This window comes from Rhinopithecus bieti, unplaced genomic scaffold (assembly GCF_001698545.2).
Source record: "Rhinopithecus bieti isolate Rb0 unplaced genomic scaffold, ASM169854v2 scaffold_1251, whole genome shotgun sequence".
Lineage (NCBI taxonomy): Eukaryota > Metazoa > Chordata > Mammalia > Primates > Cercopithecidae > Rhinopithecus > Rhinopithecus bieti.
In genome coordinates, this window is record NW_016803325.1 from 816,742 (window position 1) to 840,312 (window position 23,571).

The 23,571-nt window shown below is 42.6% G+C and overlaps 1 protein-coding gene across 1 annotated transcript in view; it reads left to right on the top strand.

Moving 5' to 3' along the window:
• The window catches only part of UPK1B (uroplakin 1B), a 32,096-nt gene extending 12,947 nt beyond the window's left edge, over positions 1-19,149 (top strand). The window contains exons 2-8 of the mRNA XM_017875364.1: positions 210-297; positions 1,259-1,459; positions 3,689-3,763; positions 4,426-4,548; positions 7,626-7,805; positions 12,485-12,568; positions 17,921-19,149. Of these exons, the coding sequence (XP_017730853.1) occupies positions 229-297; positions 1,259-1,459; positions 3,689-3,763; positions 4,426-4,548; positions 7,626-7,805; positions 12,485-12,568; positions 17,921-17,971 (783 nt within the window). The 5' untranslated portion in view covers positions 210-228 and the 3' untranslated portion in view covers positions 17,972-19,149. The remainder of the gene's footprint in view (positions 1-209; positions 298-1,258; positions 1,460-3,688; positions 3,764-4,425; positions 4,549-7,625; positions 7,806-12,484; positions 12,569-17,920) is intronic.
• The last annotated feature ends 4,422 nt before the right edge of the window (positions 19,150-23,571 follow it).

The following is a 23,571-nucleotide window of genomic DNA, read 5'->3' on the forward strand; positions in this document are numbered from 1 at the left end:
ACCAGGCTCTGGAAGGCTATATTCTTTTCCTTCTCTATAAAAGTTATGTGATTACTAAGCTCAATAATCAAATGTCCTTCATTGCTAAAGGATTATATGGCTTTGGTTTGGTTCATTTGGGAACAAGGAGGCAATATGCAATGGCATGGATTACTCATGTTACAGAAACTGTAGCAGTTATTTGGTAATGCTTTCAACTGTGCCTTCAGCTTGTGGGAAATCCTGAAGATGGCCAAAGACGACTCCACTGTTCGTTGCTTCCAGGTCCTGCTGATTTTTGGAAATGTGATTATTGGTGTAAGTAATGCTTATTTCTCAGGAAATTCTGCTCTTCCTGTAATCATAACTCTAGATTAATCAAAAGTAAGAGTTTAAAGGAAAATAATGCTGTAATTACTGGCTTCCTATATTTTTGCTTCATTTTAAGAAATATGTTAGTAAATATGCTAGCTAGAATTTAACCATATGTCAAAAGATCATGGTTGAAAAAATAGATATTTCCCTCCCAACTTGAAAATATAAGTATCTAAAAGGAGTCATGTCAACCACAGTCAGTGTCTAAACACCCTGACTACAAACACACTTCAGTGTTTCTTTTCTATGTCACCTTGGTTTGATTTCCATGGGACTCTGCTGTTAAGGTTTTTTGGGACAGATGTTTGCATCTTCTTGTTCTTATACAGAGGCTAGTACCAGGGTGTAAGAATAATACAGAGGCCACACTGTGTGGGTCTGATGGCATAGAAGAACATTTGTTTTGGAGTCCAGAGCTCTTGGCCCAGCTCTCCCCTGACTCCCCATATGACTCTAGCCATCACCTTTCAAGGCTGAGATTCCTCATCTATAAAATGTGGGTGTTGGCAAAGATAAGCAGCAAGGTTCCTCCCAGCTGTCATTGATAAATATGACCAGGACCAGCTCAAATATTACAACCCAGAAGTGTGGATCATGTCATGGGGGCAGGGGGAGATCATTCTCATACCAGAAAGCATTGTTTGAGTGATTCATGCCCCAAGGACATTGTGGATGGTCTAAAATTGTGTGGGTCTGTTTCTAAATAGACAGAATAACATGTGAAGGGATGTATGCAACCAGTTAGTAGGATGGAAGTAGTTGTTTGATTTTGTGGCAATGGGGAGTTTAGATTAGTTGCATAAAGTCTGTGCAGGAAAGGGAGCCAGTCTCCTACCTTCCCCGCCCTCCACCCCCTTTCCCAAAGCTGCACTCCTGATGGAGCCTACCCTTCATTTGCCCCCAGTGTTGCGGCATTGCCCTGACCGCGGAGTGCATCTTCTTTGTATCTGACCAACACAGCCTCTACCCACTGCTTGAAGCCACTGACAATGATGACATCTATGGGGCTGCCTGGATCGGCATATTTGTGGGCATCTGCCTCTTCTGCCTGTCCGTTCTTGGCATTGTAGGCATCATGAAGTCCAGCAGGAAAATTCTTCTGGCGGTAAGACCTCAAATTTCTCTGGAGTTGTCTCCCTGAGCCAATTTTAATGGATTCTTTCTTCTTTACTGAGCAATGCTTTGGCTTTCGGTGGGGAGCAGCAAGTACCAGATGAGGGGTGAGGAGACACTTTCCCTGCAGTGAAATTGTCCACATGGAGGCAAAGATGCCCTCCACTATTGCAAGTCCAGAAGACTCCAGTACAGAGAAGCCAAAGAGGAGACACCTGGGGGTGGCCTGATGAGTATTTTCCATATTGTGCTTCTACAGCTGGTGTCTGCATACACCCACGTACAACTAGGAGCTATACAGGCCAAAGGAGAGACACAGTGAGAATTCATTCGTTAGATTTTTTCTCTTGGCAATAAGTTGTTCAAAACATTTTGATATTAATTAGGCATTAATATGTTGGGATATAAAATATAAAATATGCATACATTTTTAAAAGAAAGTATAAGTTTTCAAAGATTTTTGAGCTCAAGGTTGATGATTCTGTATCATAGCCTATAGTCCCCACATTATCATCCAATCTGCTTTTCAGGGACCCCAGAAAACCTTGATAAGCACCACTGTAGAGTTAGCCTTCAGCTCATACCTGCCTGTGGAGGCTTTACCTCTGTGCATCAAGGAGAGGCTTCTGCCCCAAACCATAGACAGCAAGACCATGCCCTGCCTTTGCAGATGAAAGCAAATTTGCAGGCAGCAGAGCTGAGAAACCTCAGTGTTAGGCCTGGACCCCTACTCTCTGCCCCAATACTTAGGGCAGCAGTTTCACACTATGATGGAACACCCCTCCAATGCCCCACCCCTGAAATAAACCTTTTATTCAAATGCTGCAGGACCTCAGTTCCCCCTTTATAGACTCAGTCCAGCAACGTAAGGTGCTTCTTAGTTCACTCTTTCTTTGAACTAACCATTGTCCTGGTTCCAGCAGAATACAGAACATTTACATTCTCTGGTTCCTTAGTGTGGGTAAGTTCCAGGGCAGAAGTACCCACTTCTGGTGGGTGGGGAAAGGAATACAGGAAAAAGGGAGAGGAGACACAGGTGTTCCTAAAGACAAATTCGCTTGCATCCCAGCCTCACTTTGGGCCATCCATGTGCGTGCCTGACAGCCAGGAGAAGTGAGCTGGGGAGGCAAAGGGGCTAAAGGAGGAAAGTCCTCACTGTGTGCCTCCTATCTGGAGTGTCTTTATGAGCAGCCAGCAAAGCTCTTGGCAAGGAGCAAGGCAGCAGCTAATACAGGAAAAAAATGTTCTGGGGCCTCTCAAGGTGTTCCTGCTGTTGACTGCAGCCAGAGCTTTATTCTGGGCTAGGTAATGAGGGCAGCAGAGGGTCCTGCTCGGAGAGCCTCCCATACCCAAAGAGGACAGTTTTCCCTGCCTGCCCTGCTGACACTGACCACAGTGCCCCTTCTCCCAAGAGTGTGTGCAAGGCTGAGGAAGGCAAAAATGGAACTCTTGCAAACAGTCCCCATCCCAGATTCAGAGGTCATTTGGTGTTTAGATATTTTCCAGCCAGAAATTTTCCAGTACTGTCATGTGAAGACATCACGTGCACATGCACCCATGTGCCCATGACCACGCACACACACACACACCACCACTACCACACACAGCAAGTGCCACTTCACTAACCTGAGCCAATGTACTTTGAGTGCAGGTGCATGTGAAAGAACACCCGGCAAATCGCTGTGCACTTGGAGGCTGCCTCTCCTCTGATGAGACTGGATGCTTGTTAGGAAGGACCCTAGATGTTCAACATGATCCAGTTCATCTTTTTCTGAACTCTGTGATTCTAAATTCTCAGCAAATTGTAAAGAAAATTTCTCCAAAATTCCAAAATCAAAGTGGATTTATGAGGCCCTATATTGTATGTGATACACTAAGACTCTCCTGGCAGGCACTGAGCATGCACATGCATGTAAATGCACACACACACACACCAGTTCATTCTCTTGTACTTGTTTTTCCCAGTTAAAATAGAAACTCAGAGAACTGGACTGAGGAAGCTCTGTATTCAATGGCTATTTGTTCTCTGGAGAAAGGGAGAGAAATGAGCTGACTAGCACCAAGCCCCAATCCAAGCCACTGATCAATGAGGGTTTGTTGAATAACTACATGAATGATTACATGATTATAGGATGAATTTGCTGAAAAATCATAATTATTTGGGCAAGTCGCTCTTTGACAGGTACATGTAATTATTTTATCTCATTTGTTTCCTTTCCAGTATTTCATTCTGATGTTTATAGTATATGCCTTTGAAGTGGCATCTTGTATCACAGCAGCAACACAACGAGATTTTGTGAGTACAACCTCAAAAAGCAAAATGATAATATGAATTATCATTATTATAACAACCAACATGTATTAACCCCTTACTGTGTGCCCAGGCAATCCAATATGCATGGTAATAATACATATATCACTTCACTTAATCCTTATAAATCTATGAAATAGGCATTATCACTTGTCATTTTAGAAAAGAAAAAAATGAGACAGAAAGGTAAAGTGACTTGTCTAAAGTGACATAGTTGGCAACTGAAAGAGCAAGAATTCTGAACTCAAACAGCCTGACTCCGAGGGCCCAAGTTTGTAATCCCCCGTGGGTTTCACCATTCTGCCATGGCCATGGGCCTTCCAATGGGAGGATCTCTATTCTACCTCAGCTAAGACTTGCTCTCGATTCTGTGTATTTCTTTCTCTCACATTCTCTGTTGCCCTAGCCTAAGGCACCCTACAATATGTGTTCCCCTGGCCTCATAGTGATTTCTTTTAACACGGGAGTCTCTTCTCTGCATGGCGACTTATGCCAACCTCAGCCAGCTGTACTTGGTGTCTCTGAGTACAGTTTTGCTCCAGGAGAGAATGCTCAGTGTCCCCAGGAACTGACAGAGAAAAATATTTTCCTCTCCTTGAAAATTAGTGTGCTAACTCTCCCTCTTGTGTTGCCTCTTCTTACTATAGTTCACACCCAACCTCTTCCTGAAGCAGATGCTAGAGAGGTACCAAAACAACAGCCCTCCAAACAATGATGACCAGTGGAAAAACAATGGAGTCACCAAAACCTGGGACAGGCTCATGCTCCAGGTAAGACCTGGGGTCTTGGGGAGATGCCATTTTTATTTACTGGTGGGAGTGGGTGTCGTACACATGACTCAGTGGGACGCTATATTTTATTCCAAGCCATGATGATTAGCTTACATTCGTTGGAATGATTTTGTCAAGAAATTTAGATTAATCATATACTCTCCCTCTTAGAACTCAGGTATCATTTACATTAAAAGAAAAATATTTTCTCTGCCCCACAGTGAACTCGAGTGATAATTACTGCCTGTTCCGCCTTTTTGGCACCTCTTCACAACCACTGTGAGCTCGTCTTCCCAAGGACCAGGCACTATGTCTTGATTTGATCACCCAATTTTCTCCAACTGGCAATCATAGTTTATGTCCATGTTTATCTCCAATGCCATCAAAAGTCCAAGTCTTCCAGAATATCCATCATCACCCCCACATTGCCCTCTGTACACAAATTGTTATCCTCTACATAACTACCAATCTGACCCAGCTTCCTCACTGGCCCCTGCTCCTACTCCACACCCCATCACCAACTTTTTACAGTCTATCATCAGCAAACTCCCTTATAGCCATCACTCCTTCTATGAACTCTTTAGTATCTTTTTCTTGCTTCATTGGAAATTTGGCTATCTCCTGGGAGTACTGCCTGCGCTTCATTTTCCTCCCATATCCATGTACCATAGGACCTGGAAATTGGCTAGGCTCCTTCTTGCTCCCCTTGGCTGCCATACTATTTGCTTCCTCGATCTACATCACCCTTTATCCCTCCTTGTCATTACTTACCAGCCTCCCTACCCCCAGTTGTTCTCCTGCCTTCGTTAGGGATTTCAATATCTCACTCACTGTCTACCTCTTCAGTCATACTCCTGACATCCCACCTAGAAACTTCAGCAGCCACGTGGATGACTCCACAACATCTGGTCTCACAATTCCTTGTCCTACCCCGTTTCAAAGATTTTGTCTTCCACCCTACCTCCACCCTCTTCCATAGCCAGCATGCCATCACCAATAACTGTGCCACTAAGAACATTCTACTCTCTGACCACTAATTTCTATTATTTATTTCATTTATTCTAATATCTCAATTCTAATAATTTTACCCCATTAGGACCTCCAATTAATTGACCACTTTTTAACTTTCTATCACCCCTTTCATGTTTTCTCTTTGCTCTTTGCCTAACCCATATTCAAGTCCAGCCCCATAGCCATTCCTTCCCTACCCTTCTCTGTTGGTCACTCTTTCCTAACCAAGCCCACTGAGTAGAATACAGCTTTTTGCTCACTCTTCGTTTATACTCTAAGAGTTAAACATTGCTGAGAAAAGTCACACAACTGTGATAATTTCAATTTAAACTTGTGACCACAGAGCTCAAATGGGCAGATAATATTTCCTAGTATATTTTCCCAGAAAATTCACTTGTCACTATTTCACATGTTCTTCCTCCATGCCTGCCACATTGCTCCTCACCCTCCCTCTCAGCTGATGACCTGACCTCATATGTTTTTAAGAATATAGAAGCAATTAGACAAGAACCAGCTCATCTTTCTCATCAAATCTACATTGATCTACACCTGTGCATTTTGCCTTCTCTCTTGTTATGACACATGGGCTGTCCTTTGTCTAGCTCTTTTGCTTCTGTTCTGCATTCCATCTCCTTTGCCCCGACAGTCTTCCCTGCTCTGATCTGCCTCATCAGTTTCTCCCTTTCATCAGCCTACATGGACATCTTAAATTGTCCATCTTATAAAAAGACTCCCTTGTCCAACATTCACCCACTCTTCTGTTCTACTACTCTTTTGTTTTATTCCACAGCAAATCTCAGAAGAGACGCCTACACTTGTGGTCCCCATTTTCATCCCCCTCATCTGCTTTCATCCAACTACAATTGGCCTCTGGCCCCACCACTCAACAAAAACAACCCTGGTCATCATTACCAATTACCTCCATCCTGCCAAATCCAATGGCCAAGTTTCTGTCCTCATCTTCTTTGACATCTTATCAGCATTTGTCTCACTGGCTACGCCCGCTTAGTCTCCTCTGCTGGTCTCCTCTGCTGTCACTCTTTACCCAAATCTGAAGCTTGGAGCACTGCAGAGCTCAATTCTGGATGCTTAACTCTTCTCTGTCTCCACTTAAATCCTAGTTTGAAATAAGCCTGGCTTAGACTTAACCATTTTTTCCCAGAATGCAGAGTAATTCTTTTTCTTAGTTAGATATTTCCCATAATATAGTGACAAAATTGTACATCCTTTAAAGATGGTTGATTTATCATCGAGCTTACTTGAATATATTCATTCTAAAAGTCCCAAGATACCCATAGTTTTAACTTCCTCCCTTTTGAAGGATTTTAGCAGAATTGATAATAAAGAAGGACAGCTATATGAATTGTGTTTTGTCCTGTATTCTCAATTCTATCCAGAGTGTAAGGGATGTATTAATTGATCTCCCTTCCCTATGTGGAGACAGCTGTGTGTCACCAGGTTATTTTTTTCACTTTATTTTCTCCCATTATAAAAATAATACCTAATTACTCTTTAAAAAGTTTAAATGCACAGAAAAGCAAAACAAGAACAATTACTCCTAACTTCATCACTAAAATTTTTAATTTTACAATTCTCAATTTGCTCATACATCAGAATAATTATTCCTCTCTCACATTGTTATATCAAGATATTAGTACAGTATCAATCATAATTAACATTTATTAAGAGTTTACCATAAGCCAGGCACTGTATTGAGCACATTAAGTAAATTAACTCATTTAATCCTTAAAAAAACTCTATGAGATAGGTACTATATTCCAATTTTACAGTTAAGGAAACTGAGGCTTAGAGAGTTTAAGTAACATATCAATGGCTACAGGGCTCACTAATGACTAGTAAAGTAATAAGTGTAAACATTATTTTACAAACTGTAAACTGTAAGTTGTAAGTTATCAACACCTTCAGCTGTCATTTGGGGACTTCTTAGTAAATGTAAGATATGGTACACTTTCCGTATCTTCTTTCTCTATAAAATTTCAGTTGCTACATTAATGGCTCTAGTAGGGACCACGAAAGAGAATTTTGTATCTCTTATCTGCTGACAGGACAACTGCTGTGGCGTAAATGGTCCATCAGACTGGCAGAAATACACGTCTGCCTTCCGGACTGAGAATAATGATGCTGACTATCCCTGGCCTCGTCAGTGCTGTGTTATGAACAATCTTAAAGAACCTCTCAACCTGGAGGCTTGTAAACTAGGCGTGCCTGGTTTTTATCACAATCAGGTGAGTCCTCTCTCCTCCCAAGACTTGCCAGGAGGTTCTGCTGCTCTTTATGAGGAAAATATTGGTCAACTGTAGGAAATAGTCTTTCAGTAAGGAATTCTACATTCTTTTCCCTAAACCTCATGTTAACTATTTCCTTCTCTGTTAATAAACTGCAAATGCTAAACTAGGACTGATGGGGCAAATTTACATTCTAATAAAAGTAACAGAACATGAGAATTGCAATAGCGGAATCCAACTTCGTTTAAATAAAGACATTTGTACAATGTATAGAATTGCTATTTCAAGAAATATTTACATTAAACAAAGTTTTCCTCTAGTTTTGCAAAATGTAAATTGGAAGGGATGATGTGCAAAAAGAATGTTTTGCCAATTCCAAAGCAATGACTATTGCTGAGGGTAAATGTAGTAATTACACATCCACATTCCTTATTCAATGGTAAAGTAGTACAGTCTTAATAAACATTAGGTTGGTGATTTGGATGGAAGGTAGTTTAAATATATACAGTTTTTGAAAAAGTTTCCAGGCTGATGAGGATAATGTGATTACAATCATGAAAACAAACATTTATTGAATGCTTACTAAATGCCAAACACTGTTTCAAGTGCCACGCATATACTATCTCCTTTAATGCTCAGTAGTAGGTGCCAGTAGGATCCGTGCTTTACAGATGAAGAACTTAGATATAGAGATGCTAATAAATACCTTGCCGAGGCCACACAACTAGTAAATGTCCATCTTTTCAAAAAACCCTCTGGCTTTTGAAACACGAGTTTTCTGGCTTCAAGCACAGACTCTAAGCCAATGAAGACTTACTAATATTCCCCAAAAGTCCTGGTGAGAATCCCCATATACTTGTAGTCAGCATCTGCTGACACTGTACACTGAAACGCTGTGCTCTGCTCAGGAAAGCTTTCTTTAAGGAAAGCTAGTTGTGTACCAGCTCATTAAATAATTGAGAAATGTCAGGCTCTTTTGTTTGGGAGTAGAACAAACTGCACTTTCAGATTGAGGGACATGGCACTGTTGATCACCACATACCTGGCAGGGTGACTGGACTGGAACTGGATGCATTATTCCAGAAAAGGGCATGGGAGTGATCTAGATTATTTTGCAGCAGTGTCCAAAGCAACCCTCATTGAGCTTGACTGCAATATTGTCTGGCACTGTTTTAATCAATTATATTCAGATTGTTATTAAAAATTAAATTTGCTGCTTATAATCATGCTGTGCAATATAATTATTCTCAGGACTATAAAAGGCTTTTGATATTTCAACATTGGAACTGGCTCATGCAAGTTGGATTGTAATTGTGTACAATTGATTGATTGTAATTGTGTACAAACTGTATTACCTCTTTGAAAGGGAAGAAAATAAGACATTTGTCTTCATATAACCAGTTTATTTCATAGTTACACATTTTTTTCCTAGCACATATAATATTGTAGTTATGAGGACAAACCTGAAGCAACTTACTTTTCTCAAGTTTAGATACATGAGAAATTGAGGAAAAGATACAATGAACTCTTTTCCTCTATCTTGGGACCTCCACACCCATTTTGACAATGCTTCTAACATGTTCCCTTGTAGTTCCCTGGCCTCATCTGTTCTAACAACTCCACCTCCACTGCCTACCAACTACAAATTCGTCATCACTCAGCCCTACTCCTCCACCAAATTCCTGAATTCTGAAATTCCTCTTTTTGTTCCTGACATCCTGTGCTCCCTGTTTCTCAACCTCACTCATTCTGCTCCTTTGACATCATCTCTTATCTATTAATCCTTTCTGATACTCCTTAGCCCAGCCTCCCAGATTCCCACACACCACCATTCTCCCTGGCCCATAGGTCTTGCTAAGTCCCCTCTTGCCGTCCTTTCCCACCAAGCAAAAGGTGCCACCCCAAGACCTGGTATACTTTATTTCTATTATTGCATTCACCACCTGGAACTATATTTGTTCCCAAGTCTATTTTTTCTGAGTCTCCTTGAGGACTGTGTATTTTTCGATTCTACAGATTTGATATTTTTAGTACTTAGCATAATGCCTGGCACAAGGCAAGCACCAATGTTTGATAGATGGGTGAATAAAGAAGTGAATAATGAATGGTTTTCCTTTTCTTTTCTTTTCTTTGTTTTTTCTGAGACGGAGTCTGTCTCGCTCTGTTGCCAGGCTGAAATGCAGTGGCACGACCTTGGCTCACTGCAACTTCCACCTCCCAGATTCAAGCGATTCTCCTGCCGCAGCCTCCCAAGTAGCTGGGACTACAGGTGCACACAACCACACCCAGATAATTTTTGTGTTTTTAGTAGAGATAGGGTTTCACCATGTTGGCCAGGATGGTCTCGATCTCTTGACCTTGTGATCCGCCCACCTCAGCCTCCCAAAGTGCTGGGATTAAAGGCATGAGCCACCGTGCCTGGCCTGGTATTTGTTTTGTTTTGTTTTGTTTGAGAGACAGGGTCTCACTCTGTCACCCAAGCTGAAGTGCCATGCCGCAATCACAGCTTATTGCAACCTGGAACTCCTGGGCACGAGTGATCCTCCCTTCCACCTCAGCCTCCCAACTAACTGGGACTCCAGGCATGTACCACCAGACCTGGCTAATTTTATTTTTTGTAGAGATGAGGTCTCACTGTGCTGCCCATGCTTCACTTTTTCACATCCATATTGTAGGATCTACAATGCACAAAGGTGCTGCTACAGCTGTGAAGACTAATGAAATTAGGGAAGTCACTATAAGCTTGGTAATAGTAGAAATTAACTAGAATTTCACACAGCATGTCAGATGCAAATATATATATTCTATGTTATGGTTTATGTGACTCAGAAATGCTATATGCAAATTGTCATCACTATACCCCAAAAATGTTATGATGAAATGAAGGAAAATCAAGTAAAGAACCACTAAATTGACTAGCATCACGAAAAGGCACTAAATGAGAAGAGGTGAAAAAAATGGGGCTTCTGTCTGTGAGCTTCATGAAGGCAAGGCCTACTTCTGTTTGCCACAGCTAAATGCCCAGCCAGTACTTGGTACCTGGCATAAGAAGGCTCTTATATATATATAATTAAATGAATGCCCACCTCCTGGGATTGTTGGGAGGACTCAGGAGTAGCAGATATGGGAGTGTTCTGTGAACCATCAAGTGTGTTGCAAGTTATACTGTTGTAAACATTACTTAATGTTCCATTCATTCCATAAATGTTTATTAGGTGTCTACTATGTGCCAGGCACTTATTCTAGGTTCTAGAAATTCAACAATGAACAACATAAAATCTCTGCCGTCATGGAACTTGCATTCTAGCATGGGAGACAGAAAATAAACATGTTACCAAACAAATACATGATAAAATTTCAGGCCCAAAAAGGCCATGAGCAGAAATAAAGCAGGGTGAATACAGAGTAGGATGGAGAAAGGGTCTTTTTCTCTGCCACTGTCAGGAAAGGCTTTGTTGAGATGATATTTGCAGAGGTCTGAATTAAGTGAGAAAATGAGACCCTGGAAGACTGGGGAGGAAAGTTCTACATGAACGGAGCTGTGAGTGCAAAGGCCCTTAAGTGGGAGCAGGCCCAGCTTTTTGAAGGAGCACAAAGGAGCTCAGTAGGACAAGGCCAGAATGAGTGAAGGATGAGTAGAAGACAAGGATGGAGGTAGATTTTTTGTGGCTGGAACCCCCCACCCCCACCCTCACACACAAATTATAGGGAAGGATCCTTCTTAGGAAAACAATAAAAATATGCATACAAAAGTAGGCACAGGGCCTTGAAAGGGTTTTTCAAGTAAGGGGCCCTGAAGCTTAAGCTCATTCGCTTTATAGAGAAACCTCCTCTAGTAGTGGAAGATGGGGTGAGAGGCGGGGCCGCATGGTCCATGGAACCAGCCCTGGTTATAGAATTTCCTAGGCATTCCCTTTGGTTCCTAGAGCTTTGGTAGAGGCTGCTCAGATGGCAGCTCTAGCCTTACACATGTGTATCACTCCAGAACTTAGCTGCTCAGATGGCAGCTCTAGCCTTACACGTGTGTATCACTCCAGAACTTAGCACAGTGACTAGGATAGAGCGTGCCACGTATAAATACTTACTGGATTGTGGCATGCATGAATGAATGATTTGGTGAATAAAAAAATTATTCTTTTGCATGCTCACTGTGACCCTTCAAGGTCTCATCAGAATCCAGTAACGTTGAAATATAACATCAAATGAGAATTCAGGGAGCATAATGCAGGGGTTCCTTTAATGATTATTAAAAATGGCAACAGGGGATCTCTGGTTTTCATGGACAGAAGCATTTTATTTAAAACAAACAAATCAAAAGTAACTGCCTCCAAATCAATCACCAATAAAACCTTTGGGGAGGGAAAAATTGGATTAAGATTTTTGAATTTATTGTCCACGTATTCAGTATAGAAAGAGTGTTATGCTAAAATAGCAGTACTTTGTAGTGAGATTAAGTGATAAAGACACAAATAAATGTGATGTAGAATCATTGTTCAACAGTATTGTTTGTGTTCCCTCAGTAAAGCACTGGCTGTCCCCAGAGATGTGGAAATAGCCTGGGTATATATGAAATCAGACTCTTGGGCAGTATTGATTCCAAGAGGAACCTGCTTTCCCATCAACCTCTTCTTTGCTTTCTGGTTCTTCTCACACTAATGTGGAATTGCCTACTCCTTCAGGGCTGCTATGAACTGATCTCTGGACCAATGAACCGACATGCCTGGGGGGTTGCCTGGTTTGGATTTGCCATTCTCTGCTGGACTGTGAGTATTTCCCAGTACATATTTTATCTCTGAGAAGATGATAATAGGGAGAGACCTTGAGAGTGCCACTGGTTACCTCAACCACACTAGAAAGTCTAGAAACAAAACCTCAGGCCTGAAGGCTAGTCAGGAAACTTCTGGCACTGGAGGAAGGACAGTGGGTTCCCTTGAGAGGCAAGGAGTTAACTTCCCCTACCAGGGAAAGGCTGTGCCCTGCCCACCAGCTCCTTCTTCCGGCTGACTGATGCGCAGGTGCCTTTAGAAGGCTGGAGAGCCTCTTTCCCTTGCCAGAGTTCTTAGTGAACTGCTCCTCCCGGTCTCCAGATCTTATTAATTCATTTCATCCACATATCAAAGACTGTCACCTATCTAGATGGCCCCTGCCTGACACTAATAAGCCCAGATCCTTCCAAAGAGCTGCCTCTGACAGATTCATCCTTTCCTACTGCCCACTTTATCTGACGCGTATGCAGCAAGAGGTTGGAGCAGTGGTTCTCAGCCCCGGCTACACATTAAAACCCTGTGGGGAAACGTTTTTTAAAAATTGCTTGGACCCCAACCTCTGAGACTTTGATTTAGTTGACCTGGGGGTTGAGCTAAGGCATTTTTTATTTCCCTCAGATGATCTGCTGTCAGGATTGAGAACCATTGCCTCAGAGAAGCAGTCACAAACTTTTGATTTCAGAACCCCCTTACGCTCTCAAAAATTATTGAGGACTCCAAAAGGCTTTTCTCTATGTGGCCTATATCTATTGGCACTTACCCCTTTGGAAATTAACATAGAAAAATTTTAAATGTTTATTTATTTTAAAATAATAAGCCCATTAAAATTATCACAACATATTTTGTGGAAAATAACTATTTTTTTTTTTTTTAGTTTTTCAACATTTTATTATGAAAATGTTCAAACATACATAAACCTTAGAAGGAAAATAACTATTTTATAATAGTGACTTTTTTTGTAAATCTCTTCAATGACTAGCTAAATAGAAGACTGCTAGATTCTCATATTTGCGCCTTCATTCAATCTGTTGTAATATGTTGCCTCGGTTGAATGATTTGAAGAAAATACATTCTAATTGAAAAAAATAGTGTTTTAATAATATTCACAATTATCTGAACTTGTGAAGTGCAATCTGAAGATAATTGTGAATGTGAAGAAAATTGTGAATATTCTTCAATGCTACACAAAACTCCACAAGTAGTAGTTCCATTTCATTTCTTTTCTTTTTTTGAGTCAGAGTCTCACTCTGTCACCCATGATGGAGTTCAGTGGCACAATCATAGCTCACTGTAGCCTCCAACTCCTGGACTCAAGTAATCGTCCTGCCTTGGCCTCCCCAGTAACTGGGACTACAGGTGCACACCATTGTGCCTAGGGCTTGCTTTGTTGCCTAGGTTGGTCTTGAACTCCTGGCCTCAAGCAATCCTCCCACCCTGGCCTCCCAAAGCACTGGGATTATGGCCATGAGCACTGCACCCAGCCCACAAGTAGTAGCTTCTTAAAGATCAGTTGCAATTTGGAATCTGAAATTCTGTTAATGAGCTTTTCATACTCTGTTATGTTCAAAATACATTACATTGGTTTGTCTTGCACTTTGCATATATCTTTCAGTCATTTATAACTCTATAACATCATAGATTGCTTATTTGGAAAAAATATTAGTTCATTGTGTTATGTAGATCTTCCAAATGTTAACTGATTTATTTATGCAATATCCAAAAAATCACATGTGGCATTGATATTGTCACATCAGAAAATACCTTAAGCAATGGGATGCTATCAAGTTCATGGTGACAGCTACAAGTTTTTCAGGGTTCTGATTTTTGCTTGAAAGCTCAAATTTATCATCAGCAATGAATATTGTCAGTTGTTTTCCTTGAAGTGACAGGCTCACTTTGTAAATTTTCAAGAAAATATCTGCCACTTGTCTAAGTCTGAACAACCATAGCTTGTCTGTTCGTCATTTTTTCAAGTAAAAGTGGTGTTTCCTTTAAAAAAAAAAATTCAGTACACAACACAATCATGCAAGTGCTTTTAAGACAACCATATTACACTATGCAACAGACTCCTTTATCAATGAATACTTCCTTTACTGTCATGCAGAATATTTAAAAAGATGTGTACTCAAAGACCAAAATGTAATAAAATTAGTAGTTCTTACTGCTTCATTGAGGACAATCTCAAGTGAAACTGGCTTTTCAAATGTTTTTATTTTTTGGCTGGGCGCAGTGGCTCACGCCTGTAATCCCAGCACTTTGGGAGGCTGAGGCGGGCGGATCACGAGGTCAGGAGATCGAGACCATCCTGGCTAACATGGTGAAACCCCATTTCTACTAAAAATACAAAAAAATTAGCCGGGCATGGTGGCAGGCACCTGTAGTCCCAGCTACTCGGGAGGCTGAGGCAGAAGAATGTCGTGAACCTGGGAGGCGGAGCTTGCAGTGAACCGAGATCGAGCCACTGCACTCCAGCCTGGGTGACAGAGCAAGACTCCATATCAAAAAAAAAAAAAAAAAGGTTTATTTTTTTTTACTGCAAATGCATAGCAGTGAAGACACAATGACCACTAACACAGTTTAGTGACTCTGCCTTGATTCTTGCTGTTACTCCAGCAGTTTTACTTTCTACTGCTTTTACACCATCAGTGCAAATAGGAAAACAGTGAAAAGGCAAATAAGTTCTCATTATTATTCAGATAGTCTTACATAATGGGCTCCTGAACCACCCTTCAGGTGTTTACTATGTGTATTAGTCCATTTTCACAGTCCTATGAAGAAATACCCAAAACCATGTACTTTATAAAGAAAAAGAAGTTTAACGGACTCATAGTTCCACATGGCTGGGGAGGCCTCACAATCATGGCAGAAGGCGAAGGAGGAGCAAAGGCATGTCTTACATGACAGCAGGCAACAGAGCGTGTGCAGGGGAACTGCCCTTTATAAAACCATCAGATCTCACAACACTTATTCACTGTCAGGATAACAGCATGGAAAAAACCCACTCCCATGATTCAATTATCTCCCATCAGGTCCCTCCCATGGCACATGGAGATTATGGAAGCTACAATTCAAGATGAGATTTGATTGGGGACATAGCTGAACCATAACACTATGCTTTAAGAAATGTTGGCCTTTGGGAGGCTGAGGTGGGTGGATCACGAGGTCAAGAGATCAAGACCATCCTGGCCAACATGGTGAAACCCATCTTTACTCAAAATACAAAAGTTAGCTGGGTGTGGTGGCATGCACCTGTAATCCCAGCTACTCGGGAGGCTGAGGCAGGAGAATCACTTGAACCCAGGACACGGAGGTTGCAGTGAGCTGAGAGCATGCCACTGCACTCCGGCCTGGTGACAGAGCAAGACTCTTATCTCAAAAAAAAAAAAAAAAAAAAGAGAAAAAGAGAAAGAAATGCTGGCTTAGGGGGTGATAAACTGAGTGAGGCAGGAAGGAGAGGGAAATCAACTCCTTCAAGGGGTCTTTCATGATCCCTGAACCCAACCTGTTAGGAGCTCTCACAAGATGCTGTGCACACCTCTATGATGGAACGTGTCCATGATGACGTATTTGACTGCAAAAAACTGAGAACCAGCTGTTCTTTGTAACCCCAGTGCCAAGCACAGCATGTAATAAGAGCTCAATCATTTGTTGAATGAATGAAAGGTAACAGTGAAGTTTCTATTTGTGCCATATTAGCAGGAAGAGTGGGATAATGTTTAAAGGCTTTGAGTATCTCAGAACTCCAAACCAGTTGTAACCCTTGATTTTCCACAAGTATCAAATAAACTCTGTATCTAGTTAATTCCCTCTTGAAATTCAAAAGAGGGAAGGGAAGGGAATTAAATGATTAAATGTATTGAGAGCTGCTATAAACAAGGCGTCATGTCAAATATTTTCAATATTAAATCCCCACAACAGTAGCTAAGCAGGTAGCCAGTCTCCCGTCTTACAAGGAACAGAGAAATTCAGTGGGGCTCTCAAGAATTGTGCTTAATGAGAGCTTTTAAGCATGCTCGTTTCACTGTTGCTTGCAAGGGGCTTTTTCTTAGTGATTAACTAGATAAACTCTGAAGCTGACTGCCTGGATTTGAATCCCAGCTCCACCACCTACTAGTTCTATGACCTTGGATAAGTTACTTCTCTGTGCCTCCATTTCTCCATAGGGTTTTGGAAGCATTAACTTCAGTTACATGGGTAACACTTAGAACAGTGCTCGATGCATAATAAGTTATTCTAATAAACATTAGATCCTGTTATTTTTTCATTATCTCATTCACTGCTCTAGCTCTGGGGTAGGTAGAGATGTTACATTTATTTTATAAATGCAGAAACTGGAGCTCAGGAAATTTAAATGACTTGGCTAAAGTTACCCAGGAGTAAGTGCCAGATCTAAAACAGAGCCCAAATAAACTAAAATAAAACTCAGCCCTTGCCTAAGTCAGGTATCTTCAGTTCTGTGGCTTTCTTCAGAGGCAGCCATTCCAGGTCACAAGCATTTTAGGAAAAAAGAGAAGTTCCCTGGGAGAAGTTTAATACTAGAAGCAAGGAATGCTTACCCCAAAATGGTACATACTAGAAACAGGAAGGCATTGGAGGATAAGTGGCCTTGATGGCAAAAAAAAGTTTAGCACAGACGAAAAGGGCAACCCCAGACGATAAGGAGTCTAGGATGAGAACTGGGATGAGAATGTGGGGAACAGAGAAGCTGCCTGAGTGGCAGGTGATAAGTGATGCTTTGGAGCAGGATGGATTTGGTGTCACATCTGGCCCAGTGATGTTGCTTATAACGAGATTACTTTTAAAAATCTGTTGTCTAACAAAGACATGGAACCAACCCAAATGCCCATCAGCAATAGACTGGATAAAGAAAATGTGGTCCATACACACTAGAATACTATGCAGCCATAAAATGGAATGAGATCACGTCCTTTGCAGGGACATGGATGAAGCTGGAAGTCACCATCCTCAGCAAACTAACACAGGAACAGAAAACCAAACACCGCATGTTCTCACTCATAAGTGGGAGGTGAACAATGAGAACGTATGGGCACAGGGAGGGGAACAACACATACCAGGGCCTGTTGAGGGGTGATGGGTGAGGAGAAGGGACCTTAGAGGATGGGTCAATAAGTGCAGCAAACCACCATGGCACACGTATACCTGTGTAACAAACCTGCACGTTCTGCACATGTATCCCATTTTGTTTTGTTTTTTTAAAGAATAAAGAAAAACAAACAAAAATATCTGTTGTCACCTAAGCCTGAATGAACCTAACATCATTTTTTTCCAAGAATGAGGTGTTTGTAAAACAATCCCTTATTTATTTTTCCTTGTTTTTTTCTATTCCAGTTTTGGGTTCTCCTGGGTACCATGTTCTACTGGAGCAGAATTGAATATTAAGCATAAAGGATTGCCACCATACCTCTTTCCCCAAGTGACTCTGGATGTGGTGCTGGAACCAGCTCTCTCCTAATATTCCCAGTTTGTGCCCCACACTAACATGTGTGTCTTACATTGCCAAGTCAGATGGTACGGACTTCCTTTAGGATCTCAGGCTCCTGCAGTTCCCATGACTCCTACTTTTCATCCTAGTCTAGGATTCTGCAACATTTATATAGACTGTTGAAAAGAGAATTTGAAAAACGCATAATAACTACTTCCATCCCTGCTTATTTTTAATCTGGGAAAATAAATGCATTCGAAGGAACCTGTGTTATCACACTAACCCAGAGCTGCATTGGCTAGCAATCTGCCCGTATCTCTTACCGTTATCTAAAAGAAGCTTCCAAGGCTTCTATTCATCTCAGTGTTGTCAGGGGAACAGAGAAGCCAGGAAAACATTACTGAAATATACCTTTTGCATTTCTTTCTAGAGTAGCTCCCATGTACGGAGATAGGTGATTCTCTTCATGCCACCTTCAGATCCTTTTATTCTCCAGAATAATTCTTAACAGTGGTTCAAATTTTCTTTCATACCTTGCAGAGTGGTATGTGTTTAGTAGCCTCAGTTCTCCGGTAATTATAAGTGTGGGCTGGGCGTGGTGGCTCTTGCCTGTAATCCCAGCACTTTGGGAGGCCGAGGCGGGCAGATCACCTCAGGTCAGGAGTTCAACACCAGCCTGGCCAACATGGTGAAACTCCATCTCTACAAAATACAAAATTAGCCAGGCATGATGGCAGGTGCCTGTAATTCTAGCTACTTGGGAGGCTGATGCAGGAGAATCACTTGAACCCGGGAGAGAGAGGTTGCAGTGAGCCGAGATCGCACCACTGCACTCCAGCCTGGATGAAAGAGCCAGACTGTGTCTCCAAACGAACAAAAGAAAGTGTGGGGACTTCTGTGGACAGACAAGGTGCCTGTTATATATTTACTCAGACTTTGCCCTGAATGGTCTCAGCTTGAGACCATTTCAAACTGGAGAGAAGCAAGCCAGCCAATAGAATGGGATGATTTACAGGGATTTCTGTTTACTGTCAAAATATTTCTCATCTGAACTGTTTCCATTTGTGGTCCTGAAGGAAATTCTTATAACTCAACATTTGTCTAGTCTTATAAATAAAGAGAGCTTTAAAATCTGTTCACTTTCATTTTACCAATGTCGTATATGAGTCTAACAAAATAGTTTTCCAACAGAAAAGCCTAAAGCCTGGGAATTAAAGTGGAGGAGGTAGAAACTGCAGACACAGGGTGTGGCTTCCTGCTGGATGCTGGCAAACCCCGCCATACAGTTGAACGGTGGGAACTTCTATGCTCACTTTTACTTTTCGCTCCTGCTACACTTACCCCAGAAGCAGTGATGAAACTAAGGCTCTTCAAATCCTTTTCCTCTTGCAATTGGAAGCAGTGGAAACCTCACCAATGCTAACTGCAGAACTGTGTGTCCTTCATGAAGAAAACATACCTGTCACTTTGGCGTCCTGCTCCCAGCTGACTCAGACGCAGGCAGCACCCCCATCCCATGTCCCCACCAGGTACCTGTGAGTGAGGCTGAGCGGTGGGGCAGCAGAGGGACAAGGATTGGAGGGGACTTGCCTTGGTTGTAAAGCAGGTGCAAGAGCCCAATCCCTGATTCCCAGGAGAGGGAACCAAAGGTCCACGTCCTGACAGCACAGCCAGCTCTCCTCTCCTTGACCCCCTTGTCTCTCCTGAATGAAGATCATGGGATATCGAGATAAATGACACCTGTGCTTGGCTGAAAAGGTTCTCTCTGTGGTCCTTGAGAAGATGGAAGGAGAGGGAAGGAACTTTCTCTGGGCAAAGTTTGAAACAGCTGTGCTCTCATCTCCCTCCCCACACTCTCCCCTGTGTATTCTGGTGCCTTTTGCCTCCACCACTCACTGGGCTTTCCAGTGCCCTCATCTCCCCACTGCCTAAGCAATTCCTGCCCCAAACCCACTCCCAGCTTCCCTTGCAGGGCTTCATGCTCCAAGATTCTCTCTACATGCAAAATTCCCATCTTATGATTGGATCTCGGCTAGGTCAGGGGAAGGCCTTTTTGGAAACCAATTCATACTAAGGAGTGGGTGACAACTCATCTCCACTCTCTCAATCTCTATGACATGTTCTTGATAACTGAGGTTGATCTCTAGTTGGTGGATTCCAGCACAGCAGTGGCAGCGTGAAAGACCCATTGTGGGACAAGATGGCCCACCTGCTGCTCCTTCAATCTTACCCCCTGACTTCCTTACCAAGCAATAACTAAAAGAGAAAGGGCCTTCAGTGAGCTCCTGCCCCCTGCCCCCTCTCCAGGTAGCTTCCTTCCTGGAGCCTCAGCCTCCTCCTTTATAGAAGGTGCAAAGTCTGCTGTAAATGGAGGTAGGCTCTGCTCCTTCCAAAAAAAAATGAGGTCCTAAACACAGGCACCCACTATGTCCTGGGGCTCCAACACTTGAGGAGGACACACTTTTCAGCTAAGACAGAAACGAGGTCTGAGGATCACCCTGCAGAGTCCGGCCATTCAGGACTCCTGCGCTTCCCTCTACAGGGCTCTCCTGTTTTGACCTCAGGACAGTTTCTGTTCTGCCCAATTCCTGCTCCCATCTCCCTCCACCTTCCCTGGAGTCCCAGCCTTGCCCCTCTTCCTTCTGGCTCCAGGGACTGGAAGTGGCCCCAAGCCAATGCTCAGGCAGGCCCAGGCTCAGCCCCAGCCCCAGCCCCAGCAAACCAGGGAGGCAAAGAAGAGCCAGGCGGCTTGGCTCTAGGGACCTGGCAGCTTGCTGAGCATGAGACAGGCCCAGACACAACTCTCTTGTGAAGTTTCCTTCTTCAACAGTTGGCCTGCTTATCAGGTGGGCAAAAAATAATTACTACCTAACACCAAAAATGTGTCAGGCTAATTTGCGCAAGTTTTACTTGATTGCAACACCAGGCAGGTCATCATGCTCTCTTGGCTGGCCATTTCCCTCCCTAGATTGCTCCACAGGCTCCTGGCAGGCAGGCAGTTTGTCATTTAATGTTTACAAGCCCACTGCTCCTACTTGTCAGCTTTGGAGCTTTTCTTTGTCTACATCAGCTGGAATAAACAGGAACTGCTTCTATTTTAAGTAAAAGATCAGATATTTTCTGGCTACGCATAAAGAAAAGGAATACTAGTCATGTGAACTTGAAAATCTAATCTCCTCTCAATCTCACACCCCCACCCCAACCAATCTGACAACCTGTGTTGTGGTTGAGGAATTAGAAACTAAGCTGGTTTCTCCTTTCTATTGATGGAACAATTTCCTTTCTCCTTCTGGGTCTAGTATTTCCTCTAATGCCTCTTCCAGTTCCTTCTCAGCTTGTACAAGTGAGACCGAATCAAAGAAGAACCCCAAAGGAGGGTAGCTATAGACTATTGTGTTTGCTATTGTATTATAAGGCTCAAGTGGCCAGATCCCATGAAGGGATCCAGAAACATTGCAGAGAAACGCAGCCTTGCCGAGAAACACAGAGATCCCATATCCTTCTTCAACCAACCCTTCCCCCAGCACACCCTCCCACTCCACATTGTTAAGACACAAATAGCCAAATCCTGGAGTTTGGAGAAATGGTACTGTCATGCCCTACTATCTAGAGGTTTCTACCCTGAGTTCCTCTTGAAAAAAGAACAGAGCAACAGAAGCTGGTGAGGCACTCACAATTAGGCTCAACTATTCTCCCGTTAGAAATAAACAATCTCACAGAATACCAGCCTCATAGGGTCACTCTGAGCCCATGATAAAATAAGGCAAGCCAAGGCCACTGCATAATTTTGTCTACGCACAAAAACAAGGTCACTGTGCCACCCACAAAAAACCAAACACCTGCTTTCTTGGCTAAAATTAGTGACTGCTATGTCTTCCCAATTACAGCTTTATTCTCTTGCTAGTCTCCCTCCCAACAAATAAAACTTACTGAAATACACAACCATGGACTTGCCCCTGCTTTCTGATAATATCCAACACAGCAAACCCTTTCTTGGACCCTCCCCAAATGACCCAACCAAAGCCCAAATGCTGTAATAGTTCTAACTTCCTTCTACTGAGTTGCTTCGTGGATCCCCCATGGTGTGTTCTCACTCACTGCAACGATTGCAACTAGTCACAATCCCAATTTTTTTCCAAATAGAGCTCTTGAATTTATTCCTCCACTGAAATTTTGTACCCTTTGATCAACTCTAACCCAATTAATTTATCTGCAATGTGTTCCGGGGGTGGGGGGGTTGGCTGAAAGACATTGACACTCTCCAAGTTAGTTTTCCCATCCTTATTTCCTCAAGGAAATAAGGTTTATTTATTCCTCCCTGGTGTAGGTATATTTACTTATTCATCACCATGAAGTGGTTAAGAACATGAACTTTGGAGTCAAAGTACTTGGCTCCAAATCCCAGCTCTCTGACAAGTCACTTAGCTTCTTGGAGCCTGCTTCAGAGAAACTGGTCTCTCCTCCCACAGGACTGGGAGGATTCAGTAAGATACGTAAAGTATGCATCATCCTATAAGAAAGGCCAATCAGGAAGTTATATCAGGGAAACTGATACAGAGCAAGCACTTAGTTTATTATGTCCCACCCTTCACCAACCTCTGCTCCAAGCCCCCACATCTCTCTCTCATTCTCTCTTTCTCTCTCTCTCTCTCTCTCTCTCTCTCTTTCTCTCTCTCACACACATATACTCCACACATGGGCACACAAGGTTTGATAATTTTATTTAAATCTTAAAAATTATCAGTGGAACAATGGAGCCTTTACCTGTACAGGTGTACTTCCTAGGGGTGGAGTATATTTTTAGAATGATCATGCCCTCTCAGCAGGTATAAGATGGTTATGCATATACAAAAAAATCAACGATGGTAGAAATAGCATAAAATATGGAAGGCACTAAGGATAGAGGGTTTTTTAAGTTATAGAATGTGATTGGTGAAAAGGAACTTATGAAATGTACCTGAATATGCTTCATCTTGCAGAATATGTTAATGGTTTTTGGTAGGGACTGCATATATGAATAGGATTGGGGAAAGTGAATTTCAAGTCTGGGAGAAAATGCCTTTTATCTCACTCAAGTCCATTCACAGAGAATTTTGGGGCTCCCAGGAAATCTATCCATTGGGGCTTGAGTGGAAGTGACGGGGGTAAGGGCAGAAAAACTAGGGAGGGAGTTGGGGACAAAGTTCTGAGAGCAGCTGAGAACAGGAATGCACTTTTCAGGGTCCAGCCCATACTAACCCTCTGCAGGAATTCCGACAAGGACATACATTCAGGAAAATTACTGCAAAGAATAAGAGAAGCCAAGAAGGCGGCAATATGGTGTAATGGTCTTGAAAGTCAGATGGCCTCAGTTTGGCTCTGACTCTGCCATTTGCTGCCTGTGAGACTCCTGGCAAGTCACTCTCCTGGCTGGGACCTCTACTTACTCGTCTGCCCTCTTAGCTCAAGAGTCAGAAGCATCGGCCAGGCACAGTGGCTCACGCCTGCAGTCCCAGCATTTTGGGAGGCCAAGGCAGGCAGATCACCTGAGGTCAGGAGTTCGAGACCAGCCCGGCCA